Below are 19209 nucleotides of genomic sequence, written 5' to 3'. Positions count from 1 at the left end.
AGGACAATTGTCGTTACTCGCTCAGGCAGCTTTGACCGGCATCCCTCCCTTTGAAGGCTAAACTCACCACATTGTTTTGGAACTGGCATTTCTCTGGCACAATTACTTTTAATTTCTGACAGACCGTAATGGATCCTCTCTTCGCTCCCTGGCGACCAGCAGAGCTGGCCCAGACCCAGGCATATCCACGCATTGGTTGTCCCTCCACTTGCCTGGGATTTAGTTCAGGCAGCAATCCTCTTCATTCTGTCACTCCTGTCCTCAACACCATCGACCTGTATCAACTAAATTGGGATTTCTATAAAATGAATGCATAATAATTCTTCAAAATAATCCCAAAAGGCTGTTTTACTTTTTTTTCACATTTTTCACTTGCACGGTTTTATATAATTTTTTCATGAGCACAATGTGCTCACCTTGTACTTAGTACACAACTTAAAAAGCATTGTTGATGCTGCAGTATAACCCTTTAAAGAGTAATTCTATGCCTTTGTTGAATAGAATTGCACTTAAAACCAAAAGTTGGGACTATGTTTTGTTTTGCCTGTGATTAATTTACTCTTAAAATTGTTCCATTTCATTGACTCCCAATGAGACACTGTTGCATGATATTGTATACACCCGGGTCTCAACTGGGGCTACAATTTTTCGCCTATGGTTTTGAATGCGCTCTATATTTCTGTCACTACCTCGCTTCTCTGCCGTATTCATCTACCTCTTTCTAACACAACTATCTTTCTATCTTGCCTTTCCCTCTCTCTACTGCACCCGTAGGTGTATTTCATCATTCTCCCTCTTTCTTCTTTTCCTTCTCTCTAGCTCTGCCTTTCTAAAGCCTTACTTATCTACTTACCTCTTTTATTTACTGCTACCTCACCTTTCACATCTTGCATCTCTTCTTCCTCTACCAGATAGAATGATTACATTTATCTGAGCTGTGCTTTGATTTGACTCGTGGTTCCAGCAAGTAAGTCATTTATGAAAGGACATTTATTAGTCATAGCTATCATTAAGCACTATGTGCAAATGTCTCATTTTAAAATTATGCAGCAATGCACTAAACATTCACCAAGTCACCCTTACTTGTTGCAAGACAAAGAAATCACTTGTTCCAATATCAAACAAATAACATTATTAATGCTTGTTCAAGGTTTCCATCAAAATTGAGCCCAAGTCTGCCAATATGGAGTAGCACAGTGGTGCTGATTAGTGGCATTCTGTACGGCACTAGATTATCACTTCCCTCACAACCATTATTGGCATTCAACATATTTGAAAGTATGTGTGTCTCTATTGGCCAAACAATGTGTGTGTCTGTCTATTTACTTGATCAGAACTTTTCAGGCTACTGGTGAGCTTATTTGGGAAAGGATTTTAAAACAAACGTCCACTTGGATTGGACCACATGCTTATCAGATTTTTAGAACAAATATTGACTATGTAAAGAGCGCCATTTCAACATTTTTAACATAGGTACAGGTTACTAGGGTATCATGTAAATCTAGCTTGGATCTGGCCATCCTGGACTTACATTGGGCACTCTCAGGGATAATGTACTGAGATGTGTGAGAAGATAAAAAAAATAAAACTAAAAGACTATATTTAGATCAATCTTTAGTCGGAAAGCCAGGCCCAGATTTTCAGGATGTTCAAATTAATTACATTTAGTCTTCCACATAGGCAGTGGCTATCATGAAAATTTCATGTAAGGCTGGGATTGCTGTCTAGACCATAAACATTAGGCAACACAAGGTTATCTCCTAATTTTGGAAGAGACATGACAGACCAATTGATGGCATTTGCAAATTTAACTCAGTCTTCCAAATATTATTGGAAGAGGTTAATTTAAACCTGAAAACAAGATTATAGTTTAATTTTAGTGGATGCATATGGGTGAGAGTGTAAGAGGGCATTTTCCTTTTGTAAATGAGCCCATCAATCTTTCGGAGTCCCTGCTTGTCAATCATTTTTGCACAATATTCCCTTATTCCAGCTCTTGTTTCCCCACTGTGCCGTGCGGCACTGATCTTGATATGGGAACTTCAAAGCTCATAGGAATCACAGTGCATATATTTGTTAGGGGAAGTTATGGAAGAGCCAATCCTCAGAGTTGTAAAAAGGAACAGCTTCGTTTCAAGAGCATTGTTGGTCCAGCCAGCAAAACGCAAGTTTCCACTATCAGGTTCTGAAGTAGCAAGAGTAAGGACATAGATTTGGGATTTATCTGAATATAGTTTCATATTCCGATGACTGCACCAACAACTGGGTTCCTACCGTCAATTCCAAAGTTCACAGCATCGTCAACGGGACTGTAGATGATGATAAAAAACAAAAAAATTAAAAAGACCGCTTTGCGACCTGAATTGACATCTCCTCGTAAGGTCCCACCTTTGCCACCAAGTCACCTATTGGACCTGGAGGAGTCTGACGACTACAGGCCTTTTGGGGGCAGCGCACAGACCAACAGAGCTCCAGGTAAAATAGCAGGAGGAAGATGATAAAGATGAGGAAGAGCATTATTGTCACCATCCTCATCCAAAACCCAGGTATGATGATGTGCAAATGCCCATATCGCTAGTCCAGGATCAGCAGGCCATGCTGGAGGATTATAGAAGAAGATTTTCTGACCCTCCACAGGAGCAGACAGTAGCACCACTTCAGCCTACCTCGCCTGCTAAGCCAAGGCATATTCCTCCTGCTATAACACCCATGATGACACCTGCTTTGAACATAGCGGCACCACCAAGAGAGGACCAAATGCCTTCAGAAGATGAAAGGGAGAAAGGCGAAATACCTGAACCCCAACTCCCTCGGAATGAATGGGATGACTACCTTGTTGCCACTCTGTCGCCTCCACCACCACACCCTTCAGATTCTCCCCGCCTGAGGACATCAGGGTTCTTTCATAACCTGATGGACCAGGCTGCAACACGTTTTCACCTCCCAACCGCTGTTAAACAGTCAGACTGTTTTCTCTATGACTTCAAGGAGCAAGCAAGGAATTTGGTGCGTGCAATCCCCATCATTCACTATATCTGGGATGAGGGGGATTAAGATAATGAAAAACCCAGCTACAGTAGCGGTAGTACCACCTCGCCTGGACAAAAAGTACAAAGCTACAGAGGATTTCTATGCTTGCATCACAGTTCATCCTAAATCGGATTCTATGATCTCACAGGTGGTACTAAGGCGCTCCCAAACCCCTTCTGCTCCCATCTCCGCACCACCAGACAAAGAAGGCAGGTGCTTGGCCAACATAAAGAAGAGGTTCACCCTCATGTCTGCAATCACTGTTTGAGCAGCTCACTGGCTAGCGAACCTGGGTTTTTCAGACCGACAAGCGTGGTCCGAATTCAGGAGCTTAGTCAACTTAGTGCCAGAGGAAAAGAACGGCGGAAGCAAAACTAATCCTCCAGGAGGATGAGCACACCTCCTCTGAGATTATAGATTGCGCTATGAACATTGCCTCTACATCTCTCTGCCAATTGGCTGGAGGAGTTGTTTTGAGATGCCAGGGATGGCTTAAGACCCTGCCCTTTAGGCCAGAGGTACAATCGAAGATCTTGGACATGGCTTACGATGGAGAAACATTGTTCAGGAAAAATATAGATGATGCGCTATGGGCGATAAAGACGGACACTGATACTGCTAGTTCCCTAGGCACCCTTCAGTTTAAGAAGTTGCCAATTTGGAGACTAGAGGAAGATGTTTCTTTACCTACAGAGGGGGTTATCAACAATACAAACCCTTTCAATATCAATGTAGACTCGCCTACCAACATCAGGCTTACCGTCGACCACCTTCGGCAGCCTATCACAAACAAGGCCCATGCCAGAAGCCCCCACCCCCTGGGTTGAGATGCAGGTGGTAAACAGTGACCTAGACCAGGTAACAGCTACATCCACTCCTTCCCTTCATCTGGGTGCAAATATTTCCAACTATCTCCCCCAACGGAAAGAGATAACGTCAGACAGATGAGTATTAGATCTAGTAAACTACGGACATACCCTAAAGTTTGTATAGAGACCACCAGATAACCCTCCAAAGGGTGCACACCCACCTCGTCTACATTTATTTAGGGAAAAAGTCCTAATAATGCTGGCCAAAATTGCAATAGAAAAGGTCCCTTGTTCTCAGAAGGGCATGTGATTCTACTCCTGTTTTTTCCTTGTACGAAAGAAAACAGGGGAATAGATACCCATCCTAGACCTCAGGAAGCGAAAGAAATTCCTACGCAAGTAATCTTTCTGTATGATTACTCTCTCCCGCATCATGTGCCTGCTAAACAGTGGAAATTACATGACCTCTTTAGATTTACAAGATGCATATTTCCACATTTCCATCCATCCCAAGTACAGCATTTATCTCCGCTTCACTGTTCATTACCAGTTCAGACTCTTCCCATTCGTCCTCAAGTCAGCTCCTCACATATTCACCAATTGTCTGGCCCCTGTAGCAGCCATGCTCAGAAAACAAGCCACCAACGCTACCAGGGCTTGTCTCTTGCTGTTTCACAGGCTGGGCCTTACAGTGAATTATCCAAAATCCTCGACTATCCCAAGTCAGACAATAATGTTTCTGGGAGCAAGCCTGAATACAAACTAGAACAAAGCCTGTCTATCGCAAGACAGGCAGCATAGGTTGACAAAAGTTAGCCCTAAAGATTTCCAAAAGAAAGTCTGTTTCAGTGCAGCTGTTCAAGTCACTACTGGACATCATCTCATACGCAATACACCTGGTTCCGCTGGCATGACTGAAGATGAAGCCACTGCAAGAGGAGCTCCAAGCACAATGAACCTATCGGGAAGGCTCCTTCTAAGATTTGATCAACATTACCTCAATGATGCTAGAAATGTTAGCATGGTGGTCCCAACTATCTCATCTGTCAAAAGGCTTCACATTCTTGACTTCAGTACATGACTTGGTCATCACAACTGATGCCTCCCTGGAGGACTAGGGCAACCACTTGCAGGACCTGCAAGTACAAGGGAAGTGGTCAACACTTCAAAAAAACAATGCATATCATTCGCCTGAAACTGAAAGCGATATCTCTCACCCTACAAGCTTTTCATCCACGAATAGCCCAGCTCTCCTATCTGATCGGGATGCCCCTCTTTCTCCTTCTTCCTTGCCCTTTCGTTCCACCTTCGACAGACAACATCGCTCCCCATCTTCGCAGGAAACCTCAAAACCTGGCTCTTTGGCAGACCCCCTCCTTGATGGACTGGAACCTGCACCCCCTCCCCCCCCCCCCCAGCCCCTTGAGACCCTTACGGGTGAGTAGGCGTGCTCAACAAACGACTGATTGATTGATTAGCAAGAGCTTTCATACTGCTATGTACAGCCAATACATCATGCATGTATTGCGTCCACATGCAAGGGGGTACAAGGTCGCTAAATCTATCTCGTAAAGCCCAAGACCTTTGGAACTGGTTCACAGCTCACAATATATCTCTGGAAGCCGAGAACATGTCAGGAGTGAACGATACATTAGCCGTCACTCTCAGCAGAACCAGAGACAGTTGCCACGAGTGGGAACTGGATCAGTCGGAGCTGGTGCCCTGGGGTGGCAAACCAGCTTTGAATCTCTTTGCAGTAGACAAGAACGCCACATGCCAGCTCTATGTCAGTTGATATCCAGTCTTAGGGTCGTGGGGAATGCCCTTTCAATGAGATAGTTCGGGATTTATGCATACGCTCCCCCCAACCCCCTTCCCTCTCATACCAAGAATTCCCCATAAAATGAAAATGGAGCACTGTCTCCTCATTCTAATAGCTCTCAAATAGGCCAGGCCGCATTGGTTTACAGCTCTCCTACTGCTGTCTGAGTCCAATCCCATCCGCCTACCAACAATTCAAACACTTTTGATGAGGAACCACAGCCAGATCCTGCACCGGGAGCTGGCCTCTCTCCAATTGCCCGCATGGCTCCTGAATATTGCACTCATGGCTCCTGAATTCATTGAGTTCCGAGAATTAGATATTCCTCAGGACTGTCGGAGATTTTTCCTAAGACAAGAGCGGAAACTACAAACAAGACATATACATTAAAATGGAAGTAATTCTGTTCATGGTGCCAACAAGTGGATCTGCATCCACTGGAAGCATCACCTGAACGGATTCTGCCTTACCTGTTGTCACTAGCCAGATCAGGATTGGTACATGCGTCTCTGAAGGTTCACCTGACCGTAATTTCAAGGTACAGACGCTCCGCACATTCCCTCCCTCTCTCTCTCTGTTCCCCAAGAATAGACAAACAATTCATGAAGGGGTTGTTCAGAGCTTTTCCCCTAGTATATGCTCCTCCCCGAGAATGGCATCTCCACGTGGTTTTCTCACAGCTTATGGATCCCATTCACAAGACGGATCTGAAATTTCTCATCTAGAAGGTTGCTTTTCTGTTATCTCTCACTTCCACTAGAAAAGTCAGCAAAATTCTGGCTTTCACAACACAGGAACCGTTCTTGCATTTCACTGATGATTGTGTTTCTCAAAACAAACCCAAGGTTCATCCGCAAGGTTCCATTGCAATTTCATCCCACCTAACCTATCCTACTGCGTAACTTTTTCCCAAATCCAGTATCTGTCTGAAAAGTCTCTCCACACCTTGGACAATAAACGTCTTCTTACATTCTATCTCCATCGTACCAAAAAACTCAGAACAACTGACCAGCTTTTGGTCTCTTTAAGAAGTGTACTATAAAGAAGTACACCGCCGAGTCCAGTGAGTCCCCAATTGGTTTACAGAGGCTAAAATAGATAATACTAACGCTCTCTTTTGTGGTAGTGTGGGTGAGTAGTTAGACTTCTCAGTGGGTAATGCTAAGCTTTTGTTGTTGTAATCACAGTAGCAATAAATAAGAAACACTCCGTGAATAAATCTGAGGCCAATTTAGAAAAATAACACTTTTTAAAAAAATATATTTCAAACTCAAGAACTTAGTTTCAAGGTAAGTACAGTGTTAGATAAAAAATATGCACGGGTAATTAAAGCATTTAAACCTGTGCGCAATTACACACAGTGCAATCCTCTGGGAGGAAAAGTCAAAGATTCATATAAAGTAGGTACAGTCATTTTAAGAGCTTCACCTTCTGAAATCGGGATAGTAGTGGGCCAAGGTTCAAGGGCCTACCAACAGTTTGTTGGAAACCGCCTGGGTTCTACCAGGAGCAGGGTACTGGTGAGGCTGGTAGAAGGGGGGGCCACCTGAAAAGAATTTGCACAGACAGCCCTACGGGCAAGTCAGAGGGCTCCCAAACGAGGGCTCAGGTCACAAGGGGTATTGGAGCACTGGGCACAGCCTGTTCTTCGGGTCCCAGGCTGGAGGACTCTGGTGCAGAGTGGTTTAGTCGTCTGAGCTGGTGCGCAAAGATGCACCTCGCGGTTAGGGACAAACTGGAAGAGGAGAAATCAAGGCAGCTGGGCCACTCTCAAAATGGGTCTCAGTGATGCTGATGTCCCTCTACGGCTCCTTGGTCTTGGTGCGGTGAGAGTCCGAATCGGGCACTTACGGTCAGTGTTTGGTGCAGGGAATACAGTACCCCAGGGATTGGTATGGCACGGCTCCAGTTGGTACTGGTGTCTTCACACTCAGTGGGGATACAGATCTGACCTTCCTGAGCATGACTACCATCTCTTGGTAGTCTGTGGCATCAGTCGGGCCAGAGAGCTGAAAGGCGATGGTCCGGACTCTGCTTGTCCGTGCCTGAGGACTGCAGGGGAATAGCTCGTCTACTGCAAGGGAGACTTTCAGTGTTTGCTGAAGTGCTGGCAGGCTACCCAAGACTATATCCCCAGATCATTTACCTGTTTTGATGATTACTGGTGCAGTATGTTTCTCAGTAGATAAGTGGGAAGAAAGTAGCCATTAAAACAAGTTATCTTTTGTAACGTTTCTATGGTAGGTACTATATTTTCCCATAAATTCATTGTCAACGTCCATCATCCACTTAAGGTTATATAGTGTTCTCCGTGTATATTATTCAGTAGACTAGTCATGTGTTTTTCAGAGTGGAAATAACTAGATTTGCTTGATTTAAATAACTCTTACATGTTTAATTTTTATACTAGGAAAAGTAGTTGCTCTTTTGAAGGAAACTTGTAATCCTAGTAAATGTATTAAAGTACCAGACATTTTCATGTATGAAATGTGTTGTCATTTACAAGCAGATTGTTTTGCAAACCTAAAAGGAAATAATATGTGCTACATTTTCAGGAAAGGTGCTTTTGGGTGAAGAGGAAGGTTTAGAAGATGATCCTGATTCAAAGTCTGAGGTTGGAACTGCAACCTTTGTGGGTAAGCAGATATTTTTACCCTCCTTTTTTGTTTACTTATCATCAAACTTTATTAGTATTTAACTTCTAACTTATGATCCATAGAATTGTATTTGGGAATGTTTTGTGTCCTATTTGTAATTGAAATAAATGTGATTGCATTTGTAGCCTTTACATGAAAATATAATGAAATAATAAATTGAAATGCTCCTGAGATTTAATGAGTCCTAAATGCAATGTATGAACTGTTTAAGTTTTGATATTTACCCCCTGCTCTCTGCAGGTGAATTCAAAAATATTGAGGGCCTCATTTAGGGTTTGGTGGTGTGGAAGCCCCATTACTAATTGGTAGGGCAGCTTCTCTGCCAAACCCATGGTTTTCCTCGCTCATTTAGGTGGAAGCTATCATCTTTCTGATTGGAGAGACTCCGCTTGCTTTGCTGTCATAAACCTCTTCACAGCTGACCATCCATCCCAGATGTCACAGTGACAGAGACCCCGCCCTACAATGGGCAGAGCTTTCATTGCTGATTTGTTTCCTGTGCAGGACTGTCCTGCAGGGGAAGCTTTCTCTGAACATCCCGATTTGCTCTTATTTTGCAAACAGAAACCCCAACTTTTTTGGATGCTCTTTCTGCAAACAAAAAGCATGCAGAGTAGGCCACCATTATATGGATACCCACCTGGCCTGTGTAGGTCCAACCTACTAGACTTTGCATATGCGGTCTGTTGCAAAGGATATTGTGGCCTACCATAAACATAGAGGAGCTTGAAGCCTGCTGACTGCTTACCATTGGTTGTCTTTTTTTGTCACACTCATTTGGCAGTTTCTTATTCGTGTCTCAGCCTCTCAGCCTTGTCTTTGTCTCCCCATGAAGCACTGCCTCTTTACCATGTCTGTGTTTGCCTGGTGTCTGTGCTCGATGTTAGGAAGGTTCGTTTTAGTATTTGTGTAAGCTCTCACTCGTATACTTATTACCTTCCACGTGCTGCTGCCTGTTTTCTGTATTCTTCTCTGTCTTCCTCCCTTTTGCCCTTGCCTGTTCGCTTCGCCTTCTTCTGTGCTGCTCCCTTGTCCCCCTGCACTTCCCTTCTTGTTTCCCACTCCCTCCATTGATTCCACCCAGTTAACTCCCCTCCCCCACCCGCTTTAAAAAATGTAAAAAAAATCTTTTTTGTGCATTTTTTTTGTTTTTAGCTACTGATCTAACTCCGATCATTAAAACAAAAAAGTGGGCAAGTAATTTTTCAGGTGTTTTTCATAGGTGATGCATGTGCTTACAAAATCATGTTGGCGGCCGTGTAAACAGGTTTTTCTTTTTGTTTTACCTTGGCCATGCTACACAGCATAAAGGATCCTGGGCTATGTGGATTAAAACCATTAGCAAAGGCCAATAGGTCACAAAAGTGAGACTCATTGGCTTTGCCAGTGCTTGTTGCTGGTAGTTCTCCTACCTCATCAGGTACAGTTTCTGCAACAAGTATCACTGCCAAGCCATCAGGAATCCCAGATTTTGGTTGGTGGTCCTCTGCTATGTTGACAGTCTTTGCAAACACCTGTTCTTTTTAGATCTGTGGTTTAGAGTTTGGTACACATGCCTCTTTTTACAAGTTTTGTTTGTGTTTTTCTCATCTTTTTTTTCTTTCTTTTTTTCTTTTTGCCCCCGCAGAGCATGCCTCTTTTCTCCCTCAGGAGAACACCTTCTACCTTGTATTTGTTCCTGAGGGGGAAGTCTCTTCCCATAATTATCTTATATTTTCCAAAAACGGATTTCTACTTTTCTTGTCAGTCTATCTGTCGGTCATCTAGTGGGATTTGTCCAGGAAAACAATAGTGACAGGTCTTTCAGCATGGCTTTTCAATAAATACTTGTTAAATTCATATGTTTGTGCTCCTTTGGCTTCAAAGACCAACTCATTTTAAATTGCTGAAAAAATCTTTGCTTTAAGTTTTTATTAGTGTAATTTTCTTTTTCTCCCCGCAGCTTCAATTAAAAGTGAAATTGCAGGTGATGTGGCACCTTCTTCTGGTGCTCCTGCTGCTGGTTCAGGAGCAGCACCGGAGTCGACAGCACATGACATAATCACGGAGCAGCCACGGTCCCAACATACGTTGCAGTCAGAGTCTGTAGATTTGAACAGTAGTGATCTGACCAGCACGGCCACTGAAGGAGATGAGGCTGATATGCTCAGTCGAAGCTCCAGCCAAATCAGCACAGTTCAGTCTGACCCAACAAATGAAGGCACCACACAGGCATCTTCACCCATTAGTGATAGCTCGCAGACGACTACAGAAGGTCCAGATTCTGCTGTGACGCCATCAGACAGTTCTGAAATTGTAAGTGTGCAGGGGGCATACAAGTCTTCTACTGAGGGGTGCAGCATGTCTCAAAGCTCGTCCATGGAAGATACATCTATATTTTCATCATCTGCTTTATCGTTCTCAAATTGTAGCAGCGAAAAGTTCAGCCGCCCCTATGTTTTATTGAGAGCTTGACCTCATTATATCACGCACTTTGGGATCTAACATACAAATAGATTGGTGTTTCTTTATTATCTGCTTGCATCCCTTATAACGATCTATGTACACTATATTCAAATATTACATCAAATATGTGTTTGAACAGTGGAAATTCTGTGCCACAGCCTTTTTAAGTAAGACTAGAAACAAAACTAATTCCTAATTTACAATTCTAAATCTTTCAGTTTGGGAAAAAATAAATTCTGATGGATACATCTGCCTGTGGAGTCCTCTCCTTTTGACTTACCCCTTGTGCAGCATTCCACTGCAACTTTTCGCGTAGGTCTCCCACGTTGACGAGGAGTGGACATGAAAATGGAACGGCTACGCTCGCGACTCCGCGTGTCGTCATCGAAGCCATAAGAAAACCTCGTCAGTGTGCTGACGTCGGTTCCCTTTTTCGCCGCTTAACGTTTTTTTCGGGACTCTCCATTTCTTAGTAGTTTTACATTGTTGTAGTCATCCGTAATTGTAGCAGTGCGATGGCTGCTCAGAAGAAGTCTGGGTTTAAACCTTGTAGCAAATGCGGGGGTCATATGTCCATCACGGACCCCCCCCATGATGATTGACTTTGGTACCTGTCGTCTGACCACGACGTCGAGGGATGTTCTTGGTGTCACAGTATGAATCCGAAGGCCCTCAAGGAGATGGAAGCGAAACTGTTGATGGCCAGGGTAGAGAAGCAGAAGAGGGGCCAGAGAAGGACATGATCTAAGACAAAGTCACCGACTCCGCACACCTCAAAGTCGTAGAGGAAGCACAAGAAGAAGCGGCCTCATGGTTCCAGACTTCGCTCTTCTAAGGGCAAGTCGCCGAAGTCGGGGTCCCCAGCTTTACGGCATCCCAGCAATGATGAAGTACAATTCAATTCAATAAGAACTTTATTTCGGTTTAGTTTGCAAACCATGAAAGTACAAAATACAGCAATCCAAAATTCATTATTAAAAAGGAAGGAATCCTCATTAAGATACAATAGTATATGCCCCTCGAGGACAGACTCCCATCCGAACCCCTTCAGGCCAAAGCTATATCCTGCACTTACCGCAAACTATATAACAACATGCCAAAAACTTTCCACCTCCTGCGAGACAAATGGCAGGTAAACATCGGAGTCTTAGATGAGGTAGAGTGGCAATCGGCATTGATGTCCCCGCGCGCTTCAGCTATCAATCATAGATTCAGATTAATACAGTTAAAGATATTGCACAGAACATACATGTCTGGTCCTCTTTTAGCCAGAATAGGCAGACGGTCATCTGACCTCTGCCTCCGTGGCTGTGGTCTTACTGGTACCTTTTATCACATTCCATGGGAATGTCCAGCGATCCAGGACCTCTGGCAACGCGCCATTCAGTAAATGACTGATGCAATAGGGAAGCCTGTTCCCCTGATCCCCAAATGTGCACTTCTTAATGTATAGGACCCCACAGATCTAACTGCAATAGAACAGCAATGGGCGGCTCTGGGCTTCCTCTTGCTGAAGCGTGAGGTAGCCATGCAATGGGGCTCACCATCTAAACCGCTCCTGATAAGATGGGTGGCCGCTATGGATGTGTGCATGCTGTCTGAGAAAACGGTTTACAAGATCAGGGGATGCCCTGGAGTCTGGGATAAGAAATGGGGAAGATGGAATGCCTATAGAGGCGAATTGTGTACCTCCCCCTCTGCAGACATGAAAATGACCAGGCCTAATATCCCTCTGTAATTGTGCTTGTAATACACTGCTGTAATGAACGTGCTCTGTGACAAGATTGTAACTGTGATTGCTTTGATATATACTGCCTCTGCTTTTGATCAATAAAATATTTTCAACAAAAAAAAAAGATACAATAGTATAGAGCTAGCAGCAGAATGATGAAGTATTTTTCTTCCCCTTCACCTCACGTGACCCAAACTCACTCTCCGACTCGGAGGGACTCTCCGCCCAGGATATTGACGCCTTTGCGTCCGACCACTCCGCCCCGGCTCCGGTGCCTCCGACGCCGCAGCCAGATCATGCTTTGCGACCTCAGACGGTTACTGAGCAGGCGGTACTGGATCTGTACCCACCTCCAGGAACAGATCCTTCGCATTTCTTAAGTGCAGTGTATGGCATGTTTGCCAGGGCGGCTAACACTTCCGGTGGGCCTGTTGGTCAAGTGGGACCGCTGTCATTCAACACGGCTTACCACCTCATTATGCCCAGGCACCTTTTATGCTATTTATGCCGATGACCCCAAATTGGCCTCTCCTGACGGCGAGGTTCCTGACGCTTATACCATCCCAGGGAGTTGGGGATGGATTATTATCCGGCTCCGGTCCGGCTCCATGTCGACTTCGTATGGCACCAACGGCCGTCCCTGAAAAGGCCTCCATTGGCGCCAGCTTTAAAGTCACCTGCGCCGCGTCTGGCAGCGCAAACGCCTATACCCAAGATAAGGTCTAGAAGAGAGGCACAGAGGCTTTTGGAGGAGGATGAATTCCAGGAGCAACAGGAAGAGGCTAAGGAAAGGGAAATAGTGAATCCCATGCATGAGTTTGAAGGGCTTCAGGAAGCTAGTTGGATGGATACGCGCCAGAGTGGGAACTCTCTTCTCCTAAGAGTCTTCCTTCACAGGAGGTCTCTTACGAACGGGAAGGCTGCTGATCTCCTGGACTTGTAGTTGCTTACTGTGGATCTTGACAGAGGTTCTTCGCTTACCTTTAATGGTGATAGAGCCTCTGCTCCCATTTAATGAGGCTTTGACGGAGCACATTCTAGAAGTGTTGCAAAAGCCTATGTCTGACCCATCTATGTCCAGATCGGTGGCAAGGCGGTACAAAGCTGCGCCTCAGGATACACGCACTCTTCTCCTGAGAGCTTGGTTGTTTAGGCGTCGTGCTCTTCAAAGCATTCTTCTGGCTCTTCTCCGCCCACTCCTGGAGATAGGGATTCAAAAAAGATGGAGCAGTGACCAAAAAGGTATTTTCATCAGATAGTATTGCTTTAAAATCGACAAACACAACGTGCCTACTGGGTCGCTACATCCATTCGTTGATGGGTTCGGCTAAAGAGGTGATCACTACACTCCCAGAGGATGTCCAGGGCCATTTTGCGACGGTGCTGTCGTACACTCATGCTGCAGCCCGTCTGGTTATTCAATCTGGCCTTGACATGGAAGACTCTGATGCTAGAGTGATTGGTTCCCCAGTGGCAACTAGGAAGCTTGCCTGGCTGAGGGGACGTCTGTTTTTTCTTCTGATGTCCAGGCCACCCTTTTGGATTTACCTTTTGATGGCTCTAGACTTTTCGGATCCAAGCAGGACTCCACGCTTTAAAGACATTGGAGCCACCGCAAGATCACTAGGCATGCAGTCTCAACCTAGGGGCTTTGGTTATCGAAGATTTTTGGGCATAGGAAAGGATACTCCATTTCGGCGAACCTGCTGTATACAACATACAGAGGGAAAGGTAGAGGTCACCTGGGAGGCTTAGCTCGCCAACAAGTCTCCTCCTCTCCTGTTCCCCCAACTGGTTCCGCAGGGAAGCGGCTCTATATCCCCAATCTTAGAGCCTGTTGGACCCGTGGGAGGTCAGGTGTCCCATTTTATACGGAATTGGAAATCTGTTACATCAGATCGCTGGGTTTTGGATCTCATAGAAATGGATATGCCCTTCCTTTCCAGGAGTTTCCCCCTCCTTTTCCCCCTCGTCATGGTTGGTGTTCGGAGGACCATCTGTTGCTTCTGCAGCAGGAGGTTCTATCTTTGCTACAGAAAGGTGCAAGAGAGGTGGTCCGAAGTAGGACAGTGGTCAGGGATGCTACTCTCCGTATTTCCTGATCCTAAAAAAGGACAGGCGATTTAGACAGATCCTAGACCTCAGGATCTTGAATTTGTACCTCAAACTGGAGAAATTCAAGATGTTGACCCTTGCTCAGCATCTTCTGGCGCAGCAGCAGGAAGACTGGATAGTGTTGATCGATTTACAGGATGCGTATTTTCACATTCCCATCCTGAAGTCGCATCAGAAGTATCTCCGTTTTACGGTGGGATCTAGACATTACCAATTTGCGGTTCTTACTTTCAGTCTGACATCTGCACTATGAGTTTTCACAAAGATGATGGCGGTGGTTGCAGCACATCTTAGGAGGTTTGGGATTCCTATCTGGACGACTGGCTGCTCAAGGCAAAGTCACCAGGGATGGTGCTGCGTCATCAATGCAGATGTTTTTCGATTTGGGTTTTTCGATAAATGTACCCAAATCTCACCTTGTGCCCTCTCAGCGCAACCTGTTCATAGGGGCAAAACAGAACACTGCTGTGAGTTGTGCTTTCCCGCCTCCTCAGAGGATTCTAGACATCCTGGGTACGATTCCAATGTTTCAAGATGGAGCGGCTTTTCTAGTCCTGAAGGTTCTGCTTCTGCTCGGTCTCTTTGCTTACTGCATACTGTTGGTCAACCATGTACGCTGGCACATGAGGGCATTCCAGTGGTGCCTCCGCAGGCAGTGGTTTCAACACAACGGAGATCTCAGGGAGGTGGTCAGAATCTCCAGAGACGCTGCAGTGGAGCTGTCATGGTGGAGTTTTCCAGGCAACCTGTCTCGAGGGATGCCTCCACTCTGGGATGGGGTGCTCATCTGGGGGATCTGTAGGTCATGGGCCTTTGGTCTCCAGAGGATAGATTGTTTCACATCAATCTTCTAGAATTGCAGGTGTTTCATTTGGCTCACAAAGCCTTTCTTCCCTCCCTTCACGGTCAGTCGGTTCAGGTCCTGACGGACAACACTACAGTGATGTGGTACATCAACAAATAGGGAGGAGTAGGATCGTATCGTCGGCTCAGGACCATCAGATTTGTGTAAATGCAAATCATTTGGCTGGGGTGCTGAATGTGCACGTGGACAGTCTCAGTCAGCAATACTCGGCTGATCTCGAGTGGCGTCTTCATTCGGAGGTGGTCCATCACATTTTCAGGATGTGGGGGTTTCCTTGGTTGGACCTATTTGCCAGTCACAAGAGCGCCCTTCGTTCTGCAGTCTCCAGTATCCGATGCGGGGAGATTTAGGGCACGTGTTTCGGTTAGATTGGGGTCTCCGCTTCTTTATGCGTTCCCTCCCATACCCTTGATATCTCTGGTTCTGTGGAATGTTTGCCAAGACCGTGCCCAAGTCCTATTGATCGCCCCGGATTGGCCAAGAAGGGTGTGGTACACAGACCTACTTCACATCTCATCGCACTCTCCGCTCTGTCTCCTTTTCAGGGCAGACCTCCTTTCGCATTTTCAGGGGCAGATTCTGCACCCCCACTTCTAGAGCCTGCACCTTCATGCCTGGAGATTGAACGTGGTAAACAGAGTTCATTATCTCTCCCACCGGATGTGGTGGATGTTTTTTTATCAGCCAGGAGGCACTCTACAAAATCTGTTTGTTCTGGTAGGTGGCCCCTGTTCGTTAAATGGTGTGGAGAGAGATCAATTGACCCTTAGCAGACCCATTTATCTGATATTCTGCCTTTCGCTCTTTCCTTGGCTCAACCGAGTTGTTCAGTAGCAACTGTTTAAGGCCACTTGTCTGCCTTGTCAGCCATTCTTTGTTTACCAGAACAACCCTCTTTGTTTACGTCTCCCACAGTCATGAGGTTCTTTAAGAGTCTCACTAACAGTTTTCCTTCCACTACATTTATCATGCCTCTGTGGAATTTAAATGTAGTTCTTACTTTCCTGATGGGGTGCCCTATTGAGCCAATGCATAGTTGTCCGTTGAGACTTCGATCATTGAAGACAAGTTTTCTGATAGTGATTACTTCTGCCAGGAGGGTTAGTGAGCTACAGGGTCTTAGTTCTAAGCCTCCTTTTACCTCTATTGGTTCTTAGGACCAGAGCTGCTTTCCTGCCTAAGTTGGTCACTCCCTTTCACCTAGGACAATCTATCACTTTACCCACTTTCTATCCTCCCTCTCACCCTTCTAAGGAGGAGGAGAGACTTAATCGCCTGGACCCTACGAAGGGGGTCAGCTTCTACCTGGACTGGTCTTAAGACTTCAGGCTGGACGATCAACTCTTCATTGGTTACGTGGGAAAAATGAAGGGCAAGGCTGTCCACAAGCGAACACTGTCCAGGTGGATCATTCTCTGCATCACGATCTGCTACGCCTTCACCAAGAAGGATCCTCCTGAAGGTATTCAAGCTCATTCCACCAGAGCTAAGTCTTCTTCGGCTTTGACTAGAGGTGTCCTTGTTGTAGACATCTGCAAGGCAGCAACTTGGGCATCCCTCCACACTTTTGTGAAGCATTATTGTTTAGACTCAGAGCTGAGGAAGGATGACCACTTTGCACTTTCTGTGCTGCAGGTTTTTTTGGTATAGGCAGGCGGGCACCCTCCGCTGGGAACGAGACTGCTTGAGGATTCAATTCCAAAATGTGAGAAATCCACTGGCAGATGTATCCATCAGAACAACAAGTTACTTACCTTCAGTAGCATTTTTTCTGGTGGATACAGTATTTGCCTGTGGATTACTCACTGACTCACCCACCTCCCGTTACCTGCCTACTTATACCGAAAAGATTTGTAGTATGAAATTCCTTAATTTCATTGTTATTCAAAATGTTGTGATTCTTGACACTAGGAAATGTCTATATTCAGAATTTCCAGTTTTCATTTCTGCTTATATGGTATTGTATGTATACTTGAGGAAATGTTGTATACGCAGTATACTTGTGAAAGGTTTTCGGTTCGCCCATTCACCTTGGAGGCATGGAAAAAATGGATGGAACTGATGTCAGGAGGATGACGAGATCTTCTTATGGCTCCGACGACGTCACGCGGAGTTGCGAGCGGAGCCGTTGCATTGTGACATCCTCATCGACGTGGGAGAGCTATGAAAAAAGTTTCAGTGGAATGCTACGCAAGGGATAATTCAAATGGTGAGGAATCCACAGGCAGATACTGTATTCACCATGAAAAGCGTTAATGAAGGTAAGTAACTTGTTCCTCAAGATTATTAGAGCATACATGCACCTTTTATGTATTTATTTATTTTTAATTTCAAGGTATCAAAATAAATACAATCTTGAATATGTTTAGATATCTTCTGGGGTCTTGTATATAAACTTACCGCATAGGACATTTTCTAGAAGACATGTTAAAGTGTGTACATAGACATGTTACATAGCAGCAACCAATCAATAGTAATCACAAGTGCCTTCTCATGTCATTTATTTGTAGTAACTGAGGATGAAGGTATTGTATCATAAATGTATGATGTGCTTGTTGTAGATGTAACATTTTAGTGGAACAAATATAATTGATGTTTGCATAAAAATAATCTAAGCCAATTTTTCACTAAAGGCTTACTTTTACTTTCGTTTTATACATTTTAAACAAAAAGCAGGTCGTCCAGTGGGATGTCTAAATGTTTTAAGCCCACAATCTGAAAGACTTATTGCAAAAATGTGACTTTTTGAATGTGTTATTTTTCAGCTATTCATAGAAAACAATTGTCTGTTTTGAACTTTAACACTGTTTTCAACTGTGTTCATGTCAGTTGTAAGAGACCTGCACCTAACCTTAAAAGAACATTTTTATTTGTAAGCACTTTTAAGGATATAAGTCCCGGTTTTTCCCCTACAATGAATGCCTCCATTTGTAGGAATATTTGACAAAGCCGGGCGCAGTAGCAAACCCTTAGTCAGGGATAGGAGTTTTACATTTTCATAGTGTGCTCTGTGTGTTTAGTCTGTTCTAGTTTTAATCACGGTGCTACTTATTGGATCTCCGTTCAATTCTTAGCTGATCTTGGAATAAATTTCTTGAAAAAGCTTTTTATGCTGTTATTGTCATTTTATTTGTTTAAGTGGGGAGTCAGACTTTGCAAGGGCTCTGCCATTAGAGAACATAAATGAAGTACTAGTTAATGGAAGAGAATCTCCTAATATACTTTGCCAAGATATGCCCTTTCTATTTTCACCTTCACCTTTGATGTTATGCACATATGCATACACCTGTCCCATTTTCATCCTTGACACATTTCTCTTTTTCTCTCTCTCTGTCTCTCTCACTCTCTTTCTCAATCGTTTTGCCTGATGGTCTATCACACTGCATATGGCTTTATAGAAAGATATGCTTGGTATGACGCAAGCTGCGGTAACCGACTGACAAGTACGCGCAGTTTGGTATTTTAATATTATTGATTGTCTCTGGAGCGTATTGTGCTCTTTGGTTTTTAACTAATACTGTCTGACAACGTTTAAATTACTGACAATTTTGCCTCTGTAATTTGACCTGATTTGTGGAATTGGTAGGAGACTGGGGCAACTCTCCGGTCCACCGCGTCTGTGCCCACGGGCAGCCGTTTGAGTGGAGAGAGACTGCAGAGGCGGGGAAGTGGCAACCAGACTTTGGTGGCCATTTTTAGAGGTTAGCATTTTAGTTGCTAACTCTGGGGGCATA

The 19209-nt window shown here is 44.7% G+C and overlaps 1 protein-coding gene across 2 annotated transcripts in view; it reads left to right on the top strand.

Moving 5' to 3' along the window:
* The window catches only part of HTT (huntingtin), a 1924961-nt gene that overhangs the window by 355318 nt on the left and 1550434 nt on the right, over nucleotides 1–19209 (top strand). For both annotated transcript variants that reach the window (XM_078678546.1, XM_078678545.1), the window contains 2 exons: nucleotides 8217–8297; nucleotides 10261–10613. In XM_078678546.1, the coding sequence (XP_078534672.1) occupies nucleotides 8217–8297; nucleotides 10261–10613 (434 nt within the window). The remainder of the gene's footprint in view (nucleotides 1–8216; nucleotides 8298–10260; nucleotides 10614–19209) is intronic.

This window comes from Lissotriton helveticus, chromosome 2_2 (assembly GCF_964261635.1).
Source record: "Lissotriton helveticus chromosome 2_2, aLisHel1.1, whole genome shotgun sequence".
NCBI lineage: Eukaryota > Metazoa > Chordata > Amphibia > Caudata > Salamandridae > Lissotriton > Lissotriton helveticus.
This window is presented reverse-complemented; position numbering and strand designations above follow the sequence as displayed.